At 44.5% G+C, this 20180-nt stretch overlaps 1 protein-coding gene across 4 annotated transcripts in view; it reads left to right on the forward strand.

The window, feature by feature from the left end:
- The window catches only part of LOC149451742 (alpha-2-macroglobulin-like), a 293088-nt gene that overhangs the window by 163006 nt on the left and 109902 nt on the right, over positions 1-20180 (forward strand). For 3 of the 4 annotated variants that reach the window (XM_089690338.1, XM_089690339.1, XM_089690341.1), the window contains 7 exons: positions 609-690; positions 3128-3281; positions 7616-7690; positions 10215-10377; positions 11064-11269; positions 12300-12515; positions 12593-12717. In XM_089690338.1, the coding sequence (XP_089546464.1) occupies positions 609-690; positions 3128-3281; positions 7616-7690; positions 10215-10377; positions 11064-11269; positions 12300-12515; positions 12593-12717 (1021 nt within the window). The remainder of the gene's footprint in view (positions 1-608; positions 691-3127; positions 3282-7615; positions 7691-10214; positions 10378-11063; positions 11270-12299; positions 12516-12592; positions 12718-20180) is intronic. The other variant, XM_089690340.1, reaches the window with a different exon arrangement.

Here is a 20180-nt window from a genome sequence, read left to right on the forward strand (position 1 = left end):
TGTTCAATAAACACCTCAATTTGAAATTTTTGTGTCATGGACATTTGTGCTGGGTGCTCCTCAATACCCACCCCATAGTTTTGCCATCCGCTAAGTGTTCTGTGAGAAACCATCAGAGAGGTAGCAGCCCAAGACCAGAACAAGGTCTATCCACATGGCACCTTTACTGCACGTCAGCCCTGTGAAGGAGGATTGAATTCCTTGATAGATCCAAGAATATCGATACCTCACTCCTACTAGTCTAGCACCTACACATTAGCTGTTTGAACTGGCAGGAAGAGCCTGACCAATGGATTTGGACTTTACAGACATTCATATTCAATCCACCTTTATGGATAAGGACCATTGTTTTTGTAAGAGGATGCAGTACTGATTATATAAATTGGTTAGTAAAAAAAAGTCCCCAGCACGCTTTAAAGCTAGCCAACAACTAGGCTATAAGTTGGTTATTACAGAAATATTGAGGCTTGCAACTAAAAAAATATAGCGGAGAATAATTAATTTTGTTTGTAGCTTGTTTTCATGTATTGTCTTTTATCCTATCCTTAACTACTGAAAACTAAAATAGCGAATAGTTGTACAGAATGTAATTACTTTATTTTATATAGGCTATCAGAGGCAGTTGACATACAAACATAAAGATGGGTCATACAGTGCATTTGGAAAGAATGATCCAGAGGGTAACACATGGTGAGTTTTTATCTTTATTATCCATTATTTATATTATGTGGTATGTGACGGAAGCGTAGGCATGACAGAACACACAAAGAAGATGGTAAACACACAAAGCTTTATTGAACTATGAAAGGCACTCAATCAGTGTAGGAAGGTAGCGTCCAGGTACCCAAAAAGGGGAAGAGAGGGGAGGAGCCCAAAATAATTGTAATCCAGCCCACGATAGGGGAATCTTGGTAGTGATGGCCTGAGCACTCAGGGGGGGCAGTCCAGGTAGCTACGATACTCCAGACACACAATAGGCAGTCCGAGCAAATATTAATCCCGGCACACAATAGGGGCAGTTCAGGCAGCACTGATACGGGCACTCAATGGGGCAGTTCAGGTAGCAATAATCTGGGCCCTCAATGGGGAAGTTCAGGTAAGGGTAATCTGGGCACACAGTAGGGGCAGTTCAGGCAAGGGTAATCTGGGCACACAATAGGGGCAGTTCAGGGCAGTCCGCAACATGCGGCTTATAGGGACACTCACGATAGGCGGCTTTCAGACACTCAGCAGCAGGCAGCTTGTAGGGACACTCACGGTAGGTGGCTTGCAGACACTCAGCAGCAGGCGGCTTCCAGGGACACTCGAACAGCAGACAGGGGGCAGTGTTCCAGGGACAAAGCGGTCAGCAGATAGGGATCATCACAGTGCTCAGCTTTCCAGGGACAACAGCAGGCTCACGGGGACTCAGCGGGGTCTTGGCTGTGGGGTCTGACCTCAGCTCAGACCTCACACAGCTTTCCAGGGACAAAGCGGTCAGCAGACAGGGATCCTCACGGGCTCAGCTTTCCGGGGACAACAGCAGGCTCACGGGGAATCAGCGAGGTCTTGGCTGTGGGGTCTGACCTCAGCTCAGACCTCACACAGCTTTCCAGGGACAAAGCGCTCAGCTCACGGGGCTCAGCTTTCCAGGGACAACAGCAGGCTCACAGGGACTCAGCGGGGTCTTGGTTGTGGGGTCTGACATCAGCTCAGACCTCACACAGCTCTTCTCTCTCTCTCTCTCGTGCAGGGGACACAGCAGGTCAGCTTGTCAGGGACACAGCAGGCTTGCAGGGGCTCGGCAGGGTCTTGGCTGTTGGGTCTGGCCTCAGCTCAGACCCCACACAGCACCCTGTCCCGAGCGGGGGACGAACCACCAAAACTGGGTCCCGTGCCGGCCTTCTTAAGCCGGTGCAGGACGCTTCCCAGTTGCGCCGGCAACGGCCGGCCCAGCGTCGGGTTGCTGGGTCAACGAGGCGCGCCCCCCTCACTCAGGCCACGCTCAGGGATCACGGCCTTTGTTTCCGGTGGGCACAGAGCACGGGAAGCCTCGTGCCCACGCTGCGCCCGCTGGGGGGGCGCGCAGAGACAGGTCGGTGGCACTGCGCCAGGGTCTCCTGGTGAGGGGGTCGCAACTTCGCTACGGGGCCACTTCCTCTCATCCTGCACAGCCTGTCTTCAAAGGCTGCAGCAGGATGAGGGGACTCGGCAAGGGGGGAGGGAGGGGTGAGGTGAAAACAGGCCGGTTGACAGCAGGCACGGGGGGGGGTGGGGGAGAAGCACGGCACTCCATGACATGATATTATGGATCAAATAGTGAAGGATTTCTGAATGCAAGCTCAGAACAAGCAACATGCAAAAATATGACCAAGTTGAAGAAAGCTTTACTTGAACAAATGTGCAATCTAAGTGGTGGGAGAACACTGGTCGCAATATCTAAGGAGGATGGAAGTAGATTAACTTCAAAGCCTTGAGGGCTTTTTCTGGCATTAAGGCAGGGGGGGGGGGGGGTCCCCTTGTCAGAATACAATAACATGGCAGGAGAGATATCTGCATCACACATCGTTTGTATTGTGTTGATGTGAAGATCTGCCAGGATTCTAATAGTTTCCAGTTCTAAATTTCAAAATCTTTGATACTTAGGAGAAGGTGAACTTTGGTACTGAGCTAGACGTACACCCAATCATTCAAATCCTCTAAGATGTATCATGTTAATGTAATTTAATTTTAAAAGTAATTTTCAAGATTTTTTTAAAATCAGCAGCTATCATTAAAATAATACCTATTGATCCTGCCCTGAGAAGTGCCAGACAGCCTTCCTAGATAGTGGCTGCTGACTGGCAGCCAGAAATCTGCAGCACGGATTATTTAATAAGTATAAAATCCCTCAGACCTTGAATAATTCTTTATCACCCAATGTAAAGCAGTACTGGTGAGTTCTGGGTTTTCTTTATGCTGTTTTATCAACAGAATTGATTAGCAAATATGCATAAAATATTTTACTGAAAATTTTCAAAGTGCACAGTTTCTTACTGTATCGTAAGACATGCTTTATCCTATACCCCCTTTATGACCTCAGTTTTTAACAACAGCCAAAATTCTGAATGTCATCTCTCTCATTATTTATCATTCAACCTCATTGCAGGCTGACAGCTTTCGTAGTGAAATCTTTCAGCAATGCTCGTCCATACATCTTCATAGATGAAAGACACTTGAATGAATCGTTCAACTGGCTACGAGAGCACCGTAATAAGGGTTGCTTCAGGAGTGTGGGGAAACTCTTTCATAGTGACTTGAAGGTACAGTAAAGGCTGTTAGAAATACGTGGCAGTGAATAACAATATATTGCATATGATAGCATCCCATCAGTTGTTGACCTTCCTCACTGATTGCCCACTCAGGCCCCAAGGGCTGTATTGACAGGAGGCAGATAGACAAACCTCCCCAACTTTTGAACTGCAAAATGAGGGACACTTGAGGAAGGAAATGACCTGCGGCGTGCATAGAGTGCCATGGCAAAAATGGGTGTGATCAAATGATTGACAGTGGGAGGGGCTTAAGGGGCGTGGTTAAAAAAAAACCTGGGCTTCCTTGTACCTATAAAATATGCTTTGATTGCTGTGCCACAAGCAAGAGTCTCACGGACACAAATCCCAGCACAATCATTAAAAAAAAAAAAAAAGAATAAAAAGCTTCCATTACAAATGGTTTTGCACAAACTGTGGAAGAGTGTGTTACACAAAGTGTGGAAGGATTCAGTAATGCATTATGCACAGAGTGCAAGCTTCAGGAGTGCATTTCATACAGAGTGCAGGATTCAGGAATGTGTTATATACAGAGTGCCAGCTTCAAGTGTGCATTTCATACAAAGTGCAGGATTCAGGGATGCGGTAGGTACAGAGTGTAAGGTTCAGGAGTTGGCTAAACCGCAATGATACCAATAAACATACACTTATGTTCTAAAATATTGATTAACAGCATACAGGAGCTGAGGCAGGAATGCAGGCATCCGATAGATAAGAAATGAGTGCAGCCAAGCAGGACCTGCAGCAGTGTGAACATCTATCACAGCCAAAGATTGGCGAACAACCCGGCGGGGGTAGGGCTGCAATGAGAGAGAGTGCAGCTGTCAAGTCCAACCTGTGATGTCAGGGATGGGCAGAGCTGATATGCGTTTTAAGGGCTCCACCCCATTTTAGAAACAACCTGTTCATAGGGGAAAAGCCGGAATTTATACAGTGCCAACCGGGAAAAAGGTGGCAAGGGTAAGACCAATTAGAACTACTGAATGTGCACCCGCAGTGGTGTATAATTCAGGTTTATTATACACCACTGCAGGTGCACATGCATTAGTTCCAATTGGTCCTGCCCCTTGTCACCATCTTCCCTGGCCAGCAATTTATAAATTCTAGCTGTTAGTCTATGCAGTGCTTGCTTGAAAAAGGGGGCAAAACCCCTGAAAGGCACATGGGCCCCGCTCATCTCCGACATCACAGGTTGGAGTTGGCAGCTGCATGCTCTCTCTTGTTGTGGAAGCCCTGCTGGCTTGCCTGACAATCCCAGGCTGTACTAGATGTGCACACTGTTCACACTACTGCAGGTCCTGCTCGGCTGGAAGTTAGCTTATAAATAGTTAAGAGTAATGCGGGACAGAGCCCCTGTACACCGGGACAGGTTGTACAGGCAGTCCAACTCCTCCTGGATGGCACATCAATACGTGCCATTGCCAGAAGGTTTGCTGTGTCTCCGGGTGGAGTCTCAAGAGCATGGAGGAGATTACAGGAGACAGGCTGTTACTCCAGGAGAGCTGGACAGGGCTGTAGAAGGTCCTTAACCCATCAGCAGGACCGGTATCCGCTTTTTAATGCAAGGAGGAACAGGATGAGCATTGCCAGAGCATACAAAATGACCTCCTGTAGGCCACTGCTGTGGATGTTTCTGACCAAACAATCAGAAACAGACTTCATGAGGGTGGCCTGACGACCCGACATCCTCTAGTGGGCCCTGTGTTCACTGCCTGGCACCATAGACCTCGACTGGCATTTGCCATTGAACACCAGAATTGGCAGGTCCACCACTGGCGCCCTGTGCTTTTCACAGATGAGAGCAGGTTCACTCTGAGCACATGTGACAGACGTGAAAGGGTCTGGAGAAGCCGTGGAGAACGTTATGCTGCCTGTAACATCATTCAGCATGACCGTTTTGGTGGTGGGTCAGCGATGGTCTGGGGAGGCATATTCATAGAGGGATGCAAAGACCTCTACAGGCTAGAAAATGGCACCCTGACTTCCATCAGGTATTGGGATGAAATCCTTGGACCCATTTGCAGACTCTACACTGGTGCAATGGGTCCTGGGTTCCTCCTGGTGCACGACAATGCCCATCCTCATATGGTGAGAGTATGCAGGCAGTTCTTGGAGGATGAAGGAATTGATACCATTAAATAGCCCCCAATGCTCGCCTGATCTAAACCCAATAGAACACCTCTGAGATATCATGTTTTGGTCCATCCGACGGTTGCACCTTAGACTGTGCAGGAGCTCAGTGATGTCCTGGTCCAGATTTGGGAGGAAATACCCCAATATACCATCTATCGTCTCATTAGGCGCATGCCCTGACGTTGGCAGGCATGCATACAAGTTACGTCAGGGTCATACAAACTACTGAGTACCAATTTGAATTGCTGCAATGAAATTGCAGCAAAATGGACTAGCTTTCTGATCATATTTTCACTTTGATTTTTGGGGTGTCTTTGAATTCAGTCCTCTGTAGGTTGATAATTTTCATTTCCATCAAACGATGGGGCATCCTTACATTCCTAACACATTACCCAGTCCATATGAGTATAGATATCCAGCATGGTATTGTCCCCATTGAGATCTAATGTGTTTTCAAAGTGTTCCTTTAATTTTTTTGAGTAGTGTATTTCTCCCTTGCTGTCTCATACCTGGAAGTACAGGGATTTTTACAGTCTGATTGTCACGTACCTGACTGGAGGCTGTAGTAGAGAGAGGGCTCCCCTTACGGCTAAGTGCAGTGCGCCCCTGGAGGTGGAAACAGGAGGTGCAGTGCCCAAAGAAGCACGGGTTTCCAATGATGTTGCTGCTTGGAAATGCCCGATGAGATGGAACCCGTGGGTGCTCCAGTTGCAGGATGCGTTTCTCCAGAGAACACGTGGATCCCGGAGGATGGGTAATGTAGTCAGTAGCCAGAGTCAGGATTAATATAGAACAGCAGCCCGGAGAAACTTCAGGATCAAGCCAGGGTCATACACAGGGTAGTAGCAGACAAGAGCAAGGTCAGGATCAAGCCAGGGTCATACACGGAGCAGCAGACAAGAGCAAGGTCAGGATCAAGCCAGGGTCATACACGGAGCAACAGACAGGAGCAAGGTCAGGATCAAGCCGGGGTCATACACGGAGCAGCAGACAGGAGCAAGGTCAGGATCAAGGCGGGTCGGTAACAGGAAATCAACAGGAAACTCAGGAACTCAGAAGCACAGGAACAGGAGGAGCTGACCATTATCCAGCAATCACTGAGCAGAGCTGCAGTCCTTGTAAAGGCCACTGAGTGTCAGCAATTAGTGCACCCTGCATGTGCTGGTGTGTTTTCGTGCACAGGAATGTTTAACTACGTGTCGCCCGCCTATGCACATGCGCACTTCTTTGCGTGAATTGGCGTGGCCATATTGAGCTTTGGCGCATTTGCCCGGGCTTCCTCGTCTTTTCCTCTGACACTGATGAAGGGGACCAGCCTGATAGAGAAGCGGTAGTGACCTAGAGAAGGCTGGAGGCAGATTTGTTTTGCTCTGATTGCTGGTTGGGTGCTGTATATTTAAAGGGTCGGTCTATTTTAGGATCAGGAAAAGTTTATTTATTTAAGCAGCCTGGTGGGCTTCTTATCTGTCTTGGGCATCTTAAATTTCAGGACTCTTGTTGAAGCCTTTATTAAGAAAAAAAAAAAAGTAAAAGAGAGAGTATTAGACTCTCTTGTAATGGCCATAACTAGTGTACAGGTATTGAAACTAAAGCCTTTTTTACACCAACCAGTTTCCCCTGAAATATAAGGAAATGTAATGTGGTTTAACTTCCCAGCATGTTCCAAAAACTGAAATATACAGGTAATGTAAAAAGAGTTTAAAAACTCATTGATTTTTATTTACTTCTCAGTGGACTCCACTGTCCCCAGCCTGCTTTCCTTAATGCATTTTAAGATTTGTTTTATATTGTGAAATTGACATCAGCATAATAATTGCATCATGCAAGTTTATTCAAGGATTTAGTGGCCTCACTTCCAAAATCCCTGCAAGATTCGGCAAAGGCCACGGGCGAAGCTACTCTAGTATATAACAAAGAAAATGAAATATAAGGTTTATAGTGACTGACCCTTCACACATCCATTATCAGCAGTATTTAAGTTTTGACATTCCAATGTGTCTGTCCCGCTATGCTACATAAACCTACAATCTTCCCTTCCAAAAAGCTTTCCAACTGTGTCAGCTGAAAACTAATCTATAAAGGCTGCTTTTTTGTGTCGCATCTTCTATCAGTAAGTGATTGGAATATTAAGCTAAATAATTTTCAGGTACAGTTACAATTCCATGAATATCAGTGCTGCAATCTCTATGTTCCAGGGAGGAGTGGAAGATGACATTTCTCTATCAGCCTATGTAACAATCTCTTTGCTGGAGTCTGGTGTGTCTGTCAAGGTAAGAGATTGCATCATGGGAATAATATGGTTGATATCATATTGAAACATAGAGACGTCATTTTAGAATCATATCTGCCATAACATGCTTGAGGCCCTAGAGAGCCTAGGTTAGTATATGGGAAACTGCAGGTAACTTACACGAAAACTGCGGTCATACTGCACTGCAGCCAAACTGCAGTTCGGCAGTGTGAAAGCGCCCATATACTTTTGGAAGCAAAATAAGAGAACGCCAACAAAGCTCAATATTTACAATTTTGGAAGAGAGAGTGGATGCATGACTCACATGACCATGCATCTTACATAATATGAACGTCTCCTTTTTTTCTTTAAGTTTTTCGGTGGACTGTGCAGGCCAGTGTTAGCTGTTCAGATATGACAGTCCATGTATGTGCTATTTCCAGTAGAAATTTCAGTTTGATCCTTATGTTAATAAATAGATGTCAGGATTTCGGGATATAATAAATGAAGCCTGTAGAACAGGAATTTAACATTGACTGGTTGTAAGAGGAGCTTGCCATTGGCTAAGTTTTGGTATCCAGAGCTAAAGCTCCTGCCCCATTCCTCTCCTTGCTAGAACAAAGACCCTCTTGCTGAGGCTGTACCCTCTGCTATCTTGTGCCCCACGCCATACTTCCTCCCAACTTTCCCAGTCATTGACCTTTATATCCCCAGAGGTAGGACTGTTCACACATAAATAGGGTTGCTGCACTTCACAGGTGATATTTGAGAAATGGCACATATAGCTACATCACACTGATATACTATTCGGGGTCACTTGACAGTATATTGTCTATCACATTTAGAAGACGGTCCACAGCAGTCATGTGTGAAAGCAACAGGCAGCACTGTAAGTAAGCCATCTTCCCTCTAACAGTTTCTCCCTCCACATGGGGTCATTAGTACTTACTGGAATGGGATCTCTGCAGTCACCTCCACTATAGGTACACCTCTCCTGGGACCCTTCAGGAGGATAGACTTATTTGAGAAAGTCTACAGCTGGCTCTTCTGGTTGCAGGTCTGTCTGCCCATGGTCTCCACATGCTGGCTACGGATGCATAGGTGTGGGTTGTTTGGCTCCCATGACCCAGTTGCACTAGGGCTTCTCCCAACCTGGCTTATAACTGGGCAATGACTCACCCATGACACCAGCACTAACTAAAAGGGGCCTAGCACTTGATGTAGCCAGACACTATTCTGGAACAGGGCCACCTAGTGGCAGACTAGCTAGCTGTACCTGCCTACATGGTACCAAAACTAGTATGAATACAACAAGCATTGGCCTGGTTGATTTATTAAAACTGGAAAGAAGACTAAGTGGTTGATCGTAGTGACCATTACATCTAATCATCATCTCAGTTTCTATCTATAAATCTAAATGACAGCCCTTGGGATAGTGCATGAGGATGAACACCTACCATTTTTATGATTATGGAAATAGTTATTTATATTTCTGATTAAGTCGGGACATTTCAAATGTTTTTGTACATAAGCACATCAATTTAGTTTGGATCAGTTATCTGTACAGCCATACAACATCTTCATAGCTTGGTATACTTTTGGTTGATTAGAATATTCTTAACCTCCCTGGAGGTATTCCCGAGTGTAGCTTGGGGTAAAGTTTCAGCACCAAAAGTGGTAACCCCCGAGCTACACTCGGGAATACCCTGCAGCATTGCTCCGGGATCCCTCCAGCACTTAGCTTGTCCTTCGCTCCCGCAATGTCCCCCCTGCAGCATCCCCGGCCATCTCCTCTGGCCGATGCCGGCATCTGTCTTCCGGGTTCCGTTCCCTGCAAGCGTCGGGATGTACGGGGGACGGAACTGGTGGGAAATGTACAAATGTTAAAAAGTGACATTCACTCAATACGCTAAAATCACATAGTATAACATTACTGTTTCAAAGCATTTCAAATACATTTTGTCCTTAGTGCTTTGTCCTGTGCCCTGCCTGCATTTTTACTGTTCTTTCTGCCTGGAAACTGAGAAACGTCCATGGCGTCCAAAAAGCGTCCCTTTAGGTCAAAAGCGGTTTTAGACCAGCTAGAGAACAGCGATAGTAAATTAGAACCACTTCCAGAATTGAGTGATAATGATTCGTGGGGAAATTCATCATCAGACACTGAAAACAATTTTGCGACTAAGATCAGTGATATGCGAACTTGGCGCTCTAGTTCAAATTTCAGTGTTTTTGGTTTGATTATATTATTGAATTAAATTTATTATATTATTATTTTTTATGATTATTTATTAAATTATAATTTATGATTTCATGTTTCAAATTTTAACATACCCGGGATGTTTACTAGGCTTTTGCTTGGACAGATTTCAGTGAGGTATTCCTAAAAATTACAGGCCTACAATAAACAAATGACATATTTCCATGCAAAAAAAGTACCGCTTTGAGCACAGAAATACTGACATAATCAGACACTAGGGAGGTTAATAAACATATCAGGAAATGTACTAAACCAAGCTGGTTATTCAAACCAAAAACTAACATACTAAAATTGTATTGTAATCCAGGACCCTCTGATCAGGGATGCAGTGTCCTGTCTACAGAAGGCAGCTGTGAATGTGACCAATGTTTACACCCTGGCTCTGCTTGCCTATACCTTTACTATGTGCCAAGAGACGGAGTTCAGGAAAAGTATATTCAACAAACTGGAGGAAATGGCTGTGAGGGGAGGTGAGTACTGATGGAGTTTTTCTACCCTGAAACTTCCAGATGCTTCCTCATGTACTTGATTAAAAAAAGAAAAACTGGACAAAAGGATAAAAAATAGGATTGTTCATAATAACCATTAATTGATAAATGCAAACATATTAAAAACAGCAATAAATGGAGGTGTGTAGTTAAATTTGATTCAGTATCAGCCTGCTATGATTCCCAGTACAGCAGAGCTTTCACTAGGAAAGAGAAGGTCAGCACTAATAACCAATAAAGTGTGCTGCTGTGAAATAAAACTGGATTATTGAGGCAAGCCCTGCTGGTTTTATTGGGTTTTACTTAAGTGTATGGTATTAATAAAGAATACTTTTTGGCTAATAAGTTTTTTTTGCTAAGAAATTTTTGCTAATTGTTTATATATGGGTTACAATTCTAGATGTGAATCTTCACTGGGGGTATTATTGGAGTTTCCAGTTATTTAAAGGCAAACAATAGCAGAGAAGGTTTTGCAACCTTCCTGATCACTTTCTCTCTCAAGAACAGTTGTGTGACATGATCTAAGACTGCTTCATAGAAATTATATGGTTGTCCAAAGTGGCCAAGTAAAATTTGGTTTGGGGGACTGTTCATGTGCATTTTTACACAGATTTATTTTAATTTAGTGCATGCTTAAAAGTAAGCTTTAACTTTCTGCTCTTTTACAGAAGGACAGTTACACTGGGAACGCAAGTCTACTCTTTCCTCTGATGTCCCATACTGGCACAGAGCTCCATCTGCAGAAGTGGAAATGACTTCGTATGTCTTGCTGGCTCTGGTGTCTGAACCTGAGCCTGATCTGGGTAAAGCTGCAGAGATTGTCAACTGGCTGAGCAAACAACAGAACCCCTATGGAGGCTTCTCATCTACACAGGTAACAGATAAGAAATGGGTCCTTCTGTGGTACACCAATGACCATCTGAGGGTGGACCTACGCTATGTGGAAGAGACAAATGGCTCCAAAATCCCCTGACAGTCTCAGGACTAATCAAAAGCTCTTGCATAAAACACATACTGTAATTGTTTCAGCTCAGTGACTTAACTTAAAATATGATGGAAACAAAAAATATATTGACATACATAGCACTTATTTACCACTCTAATAGTTCAGTGGTGTACTAAAATTTTAGTTGCAGGTAATATTTTGTAACATGATGTAATGATGAGAATTCTTGCTTATAGTGGTTATAAATTCTTAAGGGTATTTTTTTTCACTGTAATGCATTCTCAGCATTAAGGTAAAAAACCTTCCATGGTCAGCTCCCCGCCCCTCCCAGTCCCCCTAAATACTTACCTGAGCCTGATCCAGTGTTGTGGCTGATCACTCTCTCTCCTCACATGACATGGAGGCAGAGCTGGGAGCCATTGGCCATAGACACATAAAACCCGGCTTGGGTTCCTATGAGGGATCTTGGAAGGGAGGAGGAGCCGAGAATGTTGGTGGGGGACATAAGAAGAGGAAGTTCAGGGCTGATCTGTGCTAAACCATTGCACAGAGCAGTTAAGTATAACATCTTTATTATTTAAAAAATAAACCTTTAGAATCACTTTAATCTTTGCCTACTCTTGTTAGTTTCAAGTGAAGACATGGATAAAAAGGAAAGGAAAAAAATAATTCTCCTTCTGCAAGAAAATTCCCTTTCCCATTTCAACACAATTATGAGATCTCGTTTTTAATGAGACTTACACAGGTACTTGAAAGTTAAATCTTGTTTTGTAGCTAAGCCCTTCAGACATAATTTTTCTTTTTATCTGGCCAAAATCTAGAGAGCTTGTAAAGGTAACAGGATATAGGGTAAAAACCAGAAATATAAATAATAAAGTTATTATTGACAAACTGTTTGGTCTTCTTAATTCTGTTGTAATATCCATTGTATATAATGTCTAATCATTTTCTTTTATAGGACACAGTTGTGGCTCTTCAGGCTCTGGCCAAGTATGCAGAGGCTACATACAGTGACAAGGGAGACATGACAGTGACCGTTACTTCCAAGAAAGGATTTATGGAGGAGTTCCATGTAGTCAACACTAATCGACTCCTCCTCCAGAGGGCAACTCTACCATCCATCCCTGGAGACTACACAGTGACAGCTACAGGGAGTGGTTGTGTCTTTGTACAGGTTAGTGGGAAATCCCACCTGTTCCTTCTGTTCCATCCATTCTGTTCTCATCTCATCTTATTATTCTTACCCTATAGACGGTTCTCAGATTCAACATCCCAGCAATAAGAAATGAGGCCACCTTTGCAGTCAGTGTTGGGGTAACACCAAAAAAATGTGTGCAAGATCCAGTGAAAAACCTTGGACTTCTCATAAGTGCTCAGTAAGTTAAACTGTGTTTTAAATTCAGCATCATATAAGATTTCATATTCATTTTTACAAAACATGTCCTCTGAATACAGGTTCTTTATAAGTTATTCAAAAATAAACAATTTAGATTATAGGCAAAGCAGTACTCAGAGACGTTGTGTTCTATCTTACAATATAGACCTTTTTATTTTAATATTCAGTAAATTGATGTTGTATGAACAATATTGGAATGATGCAAGTGTTTTTTCTTTTTTTTAGGCAGTTAGTAAGAAACAAAAATTACAGACTAGAGAAAAAACAAACACAGCAACAAATCACCCAATATCCGGCGCAAAAGCAATCAGGATGTAGCAACATCCAAAATTGGGCACCGGGCACTATGCGATGCAGGCACTCCTACATAATCATTATGCAATGAGACACTTCTCCTGTCTTTGCCTGAGTGTACCATAGTATTGAAGTGAAATGCCAGGAGATAAAAAAGGGTGGGTTAAAGGGGAGAGTGGAAGGTAAGTATAGGAAGGGCGAATAGGGTCGTGACCAAACCTGCTCTCCCTCGACTACATGACTGTTGTGGCAGAAATAGCCCTGTAGCCTCATTAAAATTGGAGGGGCACCCCCTCATGCAACTAGGCAAGTCCTGCATGCACATGCAACCACACTGACTCGCTCCCACCAAGACAATACAAGGATGAACGAAGCGAATGGCCCACCAATATATGTTAAAATTTAGTAATGTAAGAATACTGCAGTAATAGAACCAATAGAACCATGTCTTGCTAAATTTCTCTTCTGTCCCCTTTAGCGCGTTAGTCAGATTTTTCATGTATCGGATATCCTCAACCTTACGGAACCCCTGTGACAGGGAGAGCACTGCTGCAGTTTTCCATAATGATGAAATGAATGAATGGGCTGCCAGACTGCTGATTTCTTATACATCTTAACCTAAATTGGGGTATGGTGTACAAGTAAAAAAGCAGACATATAAAGGACATGAGTGTCTGTATTTTTTGTACAATAGTGTGGACTTGTTTCCAGAAGGACTGGAGGACAGGGCAGGGCAAAAATATGTGTAGCACACCTCCCCTTTAGGACTCACAGCTTCAACAGCTGTCTGAAATACCTGGGTATATTTGGTGCAAAATAGTAGAAATACAATACTGTCTATTCATAATTTTGTATCCAGAGTCCCAGTTCTTATTGCTGATAGAGGATTTGTAGGACAAGTGCTGAGTAAGAAGTTCTTCTAAGCAGAAATTTATATGTAAAGGAGAGATTGTTGATTGTTAGAATCATCCTGTCCCTTGTCTCTCTACAAGGCATAAAGCCTACTTGATTCAGATGTATAATCCATTGGAGGTAGGGGACCAGGTGGTCTGCCAAAACCGTAGTGAACAATTTAAGGTCCACATTGAATAAAGAAATAGGCAGGTAGTTGGGACACCATGTGGCATCTTTTCCCTCTTTCAGGATAACTGAGATGTATGCCACAAAAGATTCCGAGTGCATCTGGTGGGGTTGTATAAGGGAGTTGAAAGATGAGGCAAAAATGTGTCACCAGCGAATCCGGAAAACCCTTGAAGTATGCCAGGGTGAAACCATATGGCCTTGGGGCCTTACATGGTTTTGTCTGTTTGATTACTTGCAAAAAAATAATCTGGGGTGATGAATTCTCCAAGTCCTCACTCACCAGGTTTGAGGGATGGGAGCACTGTTTGCTGGAGGTATTTCCTGGTCTGCTCTATGGGTCGCCAAGTGAATGGGGTCCCAGCCTTTCACACTGTAATTGAGGTTAGAATAATAGGCCCTAAACTCAGTTGCAATTTCTGGAGATAAGCAGACTACAGATCCTGTCGACTTATGGAGGACTGGAACATAGATCTGAGCTCTACGAGTCCTAAGAAGAGCATTAGCCAGGGATCTACATCACCGATTGCCATATTCATAAAAGGCATGTCAGCATTTGAACAGAACAGCCTTTGCACCTTCCAGAAGAATGGTTTTAAGGTGATGACTCAACACCATCAACATGCTGAAGTCCGTCTGTCCTTGAGTATCCTATCTGGCATCATTCTTTCTGCGAGTAGGTTCTCAGTTTGCCTGTTTCTTTCTTAATTCTAAACCTGTGTTTAATCAGCACGCCATAGAAAACGGAGTAGCTGGGGAGTCTGGTATGGATTTAGAGGAAAAGTAGGCTTTCAGATCCTGATGTAGATCTGCTGCCATTGTGGGGTTCTGTAAAAGAGACTCATTCAGTCTCCATGACCAAGTAGGAAGGATGTTAGGCCCCAGCTGAACAGTTAAGAATACTGGAGCCTGGTCTGAGTACATTATATTGCCAATATCTGAGGCCATAGCTTGAGTAAGAGTTATGCACCATCGAATGGTAGGAATAGTCCCTTATGTCCGGATGCTGAATCCTCCAGATAATAAACTAGCTGGTGTGTGAAGAATTTTTTAAAAATGCACCACAAGGAGAGATGAGAAGCTGTACCAGTGGAACCTAATGTAGGGTCTGACATGAGGTTGAAATCCCCCCCCAGCACCATCGTACCCTCCACAATCCAGAACATTTTCAAGAAAAGTGATTCGTGATTGGTTAGGTAGATATAGAGAAGCGAAAGTGATTTTGCACTTGCCCAACAGACCCTTCACAAAAAGATCTCATCCATTTTCATCCTTATCTTCCTCCTCAGTTGTGCACAGGGTATTATCGGACAGTAAGATGCTCACTCCCCTAGATTTTTTATCCAAGGAGGGAGCATAGCACTCTACCTGGAAATATTTATCAGTCATCTTCAGGATCTGAGTAGTGCAAAATTAGGTCTCTTGATGAAATGTGATTTGTAGCTTGCACATCTTCAGATCAGATCGGACCATTCGCCTTCTCGTTGGGGTGTTCAACCCATGTATGTTTAGGGACAGACGTTGTAGGAAAGTAATGGTGCCGGCACAGTGAAAGACCCTCTCTCCTTGTACTTAACACCCAGGGCACAAAGTGTGAAGTTCTTAGGAATGATTCTCCTCTTATGGTTCCAGAAAGGAATCACTGGGAGCTCAAGAAGTGGAAGGGGAGCAGGTTAGAGAGAAGAGGCAAAAAAGGATTAAAGAGAGTTAAAAAAGGGGGGGGGGGGAAGGGGGGTGGGACTAAAACTCAGAAAGAGGGCAGCTGAGGTCAGCAAAAAAACAAATCTGTCACAAACTAACAAATAGTCAACTAGCCCCACAGCTGAGAACAATCTCAACCCCAGGAAGGACCCACCTAGATTCCTGAGGATAAATTATTAGTTTGGGAAAGTGGCAGAACATAGAGGAGCCGAGCCCTTTGTGTTCGTATGATATGATGCGAATACAAAAACGTATGAAGACAGACAAACCTGTTGTGCTAAATAAGGCAGTGAGTAACAGGCAGGAGAAATCCCTATTAGAAATATATCTGTTAGCACAACAGATATATTTTATTGTTTTACTGTGATAAAATATCTCATGGTACTGTGGTGGCTTTTAGACATATGAAATATATGTGTATGCATAGAAGCGCAGTTATCATCTTTCTTTCTTTTAGTTGAGATCCCTAGCAGGAACAACCAGCTGTGTCTCTAAGGGCAATTAACCACAAAATAAGGGGAGCATGCTAGGGGCTGGGCAGGGCAGATTCCAAAGGGACCAGGAAAAACTTGTTCAAGGGGTGTATCCCTTGGCCATCTGAATGCTCCTTGTATGAGCCGGGGGGCCATCAGATGCAGCCCTAGCTATTGGTTAACTGTTCTGTCCAAAAATGCCCTGGTTCCAGGAACAGCAAATGTACATAATACAGTGCAACAAAATAAAATGAAGTGAAGTAGTACATCAGAGCACATCAGTATTCAACAATATTGATAATACATGAGAATATATCAATTGCTGTATCATAACAGCTGGCAAAAGGTGCCAGCTGATTGACAGCCAGATGTGAGGTTGTGAAAACACCGCCGTCATCCACGAAAGGGGGACCACAGGGCAAGAAACACATTTATAGTTTGAAGCACCCCTACCACAAAGCATGGTGGTGCGTATAGCTCCACCCAACCTTATAAAGGGAGCAATGGCACCCCAAGCTGGATGCAATGTTAATTTCCTGAGAGATCCGGGAGACAACATGACCTTGGTTTAGTAGATCAACACAGGCTGAGGCGTTTCACTGAGGTGACCCATGGTCCCGGAGGTGCCCAGAAGGGCACTGATCCTGCCCCCCTTCATGGACTACCAACTCAATAGCACGCTCCTTCTGACAGCAGGAGGAGGGTAGGGATGCGTACCATGTGCCTCCTCAGCTGCCCCTGGGACCACAAACCAGCTGCATGAAACAGTACAAGATAGCAGTGAGTCTCACAACAAAGGACTGTCACCTCCGTGTCCAACCCGCCCCGCATCATATCGGCATCTGAATTGTAGACCTAAGAGGTTCTCTCTGGCCAGAAATAATGTAATCCCTGGGTTGAGGGCCCAATGCAAATCCGTGGGGGGGAACTCACTAGGCCAGCCATAACAAATTAAGGCTGATAACAATCTCTTAAATAAGGCGGGGGTGAAAGACTAGCACACCCAAATATGTGAAGAGCAACGTAATGTCCACAACTATTGTCAGAAAGCTAAGAGTCCAAACACTAGAAACTAGTTAACCAGCATGTTTTATGGGGGGGACAACTCACCCATATCACATCAGACTATTGTCAGAAAGCTAAGAGTCCAAACTCTAGAAACTAGTTAACCAGCATGTTTTATTGGGGGGGGACAACTCACCCATATCACATCAGAAAAAAGTGCTAAGTGCATGTATTTATCAATGAGGGTGTCTGCAAGGAAAAACATAAAGATGGTGAGGCCCTTTTACCTCCAATTTAGTCCTTGTTGGCCTGTCCACCAGCCGCACCAGTGGCTGCCGCCATCTGCTGTCTTTGCTGGGAACGTTGACAAGATGTCCTACCCCTCTGAGGACAGGGAGGTTAAAAATCTTGCAGGATTTACGGTCAATCATATTTCCAACATGGCAGGAACATTGGCAGGTGTGCAGATCACAAACTGGGTTGCGTCCTTCCATATGAGAAGGTGCAAGGTATATCCCCAGTGGTTTCTTAGATATTGATGATGGTTTCGATAGACGTTGCTAGAGCTAGAGAACCCTCCCGGATTTATCGTGAAACACACTGTGGAGAAGTACACTTTTGACAAGTTGTGAAGGATCAGCACACAGTCCTTAATAGGAGCACTCAGTTCCCTTAAATGAACCTTCTTCAGACTCCAGATAAAAATCTCCTCATCCACCACATAAGAATGCCGTCCCAGGGAGAACTATTTAGGTAGTTGGGTATGGCACCTGACTGTCCTCTTCCTTGCATAGGATCAGGGGGTGTAGAGGTAATCACACTGTCTGTTCCTGTAGCTTTAAAAGTTGAAGCTGCTTTCAGGCCTTACACTGGGCTGGCTTCTTCCCTTACTGACAGGCTGTCCTTCCCCAACAGACTGTAGAACTGTAGAGGCCCCTCTTTCCATCCCCCAGCCTGAACCAGCAACACTTCTTCACTCCTTCTTCCATCCAACTCCCCTGCTGACCAGGCTCTCTCATACTCTCTCATATACATGGGCTGATCTCCCACACTGCCAGACCTCCTGCCTGGGATTTGTCAGTCTCCCATAAACATGCAGAAAAGATCCTACGCCCTTCCTCACCTCTTCCCACTGGCTTTTAGAAACATCTCTGAGTTTCTAGAGCAGGGGGAGGTACCAGAGGACTGACCTGTAGACCCCTCCATGCCTTACCTAAAGTAACCTTGTTGACTCACACCCAGGCTTTTTGCACACACACACACACACACACACACACACCACACACACACACACACACACACATAATATCTCTTTATAATGGTTATATAGTTAGTCTGGCTGAAAAAAGTCCATCCAGTTCAACCATAAAAAAAAAAAGTTATAATCCTATACCCACAGTTGATCCAGAGGCAGGCAAAAAAAACCCAACGAAGCATGATCCAATTTGCTCCTGTAGGGGAAAAAATTATCTCCTGATCCCCCGAGAGGCAATCAGATATTTCCTGGATCAACTTTACCTATAAATGTTAGTAACCAGTTATATTCTGTTTATCCAAGAAAGAATCCAGACCTTTTTTAAAGCCATCCACTGAGCTGGACAAAACCAACTCTTGAGGGAGTCTATTCCACATTTTCACAGCTCTTACTGTGAAGAAACCTTTCCATATTTGTAGATTACATTTATTTTCCTCCAGACATAAATTACTAATGATTTTTACAGGGGTAATATGATATATCTCTCTCTGGAGTATATACCGTATTTTCCGGCGTATAAGACGACTGAGCGTATAAGACGACCCCCTACTTTTCCTGTTTAAAATGTAGTGTTTGGGCTATACTCGCCGTATAAGACTACCCCTCTTCCAGTGCACACCAGTGGGAGGAATAGTGCCCCATCATTGGTGTCAGTGGGAGGAATAGTGTCCCATCATTGGTGTCGGTGGGAGGAATAGTGCCCCATCATTGGTGTCAGTGGGAGGAATAGTGCCCCATCATTGGTGTCAGTGGGAGGAATAGTGCCCCATCATTGGTATTAGTGGGAGGAATAGTGCCCCATCATTGGTGTCAGTGGGAGGAATAGTGCCCCATCATTGGTGTCAGTGGGAGGAATAGTGCCCCATCATTGGTATCAGTGGGAGGAATAGTGCCCCATCATTGGTATCAGTGGGAGGAATAGTGCCCCATCATTGGTGTCAGTGGGAGGAATAGTGCCCCATCATTGGTGTCAGTGGCAGGAATAGTGCCCCATCATTAGTATCAGTGGCAGGAATAGTGCCCCATCATTGGTGTCAGTGGGAGGAATAGCACCCCATCATTTAGTATCAGTGGCAGGAATAGTGCCCCATCATTGGTGTCAGTGGAAGGAGTAGTGCCCCATCATTGGTGTCAGTGGGAGGAATAGTGTCCCATCATTGGTATCAGTGGGAGGAATAGTGTCCCATCATTGGTATCAGTGGGAGGAATAGTGTCCCATCATTGGTGTCAGTGGGAGGAATAGTGTCCCATCACTGGTGTCAGTGGGAGGAATAGTGCCCCATCATTGGTATCAGTGGGAGGAATAGTGTCCCATCATTGGTGTCAATGGGAGGAATAGCGCCCCATCATTGGTATCAGTGGCAGGAATAGTGCCCCATCATTAGTATCATTGGGGGGGAGTAGCACCCCATCATTGGTGTCAGTGGAATAGTGCCCCATCTTTGGTGTCAGTGGGAGGAATAGTATCCCATCATTGGTGTCAGTGGGGGGGGGGGGGAGGAATAGTGCCCCATCGTTGGTGTCAGTGGGGGGGGAGGAATAGTATCCCATCATTGGTGTCAGTGGGGGGTGGAATAGTGCCCCATCATTGGTGTCAGTGGGGGGTGGATAGTGCCCCATCATTGGTGTCAGTGG

Source organism: Staurois parvus, unplaced genomic scaffold, assembly GCF_062004578.1.
Source record: "Staurois parvus isolate SC_StPar_1 unplaced genomic scaffold, SC_StPar_1.0 ptg000525l, whole genome shotgun sequence".
NCBI lineage: Eukaryota > Metazoa > Chordata > Amphibia > Anura > Ranidae > Staurois > Staurois parvus.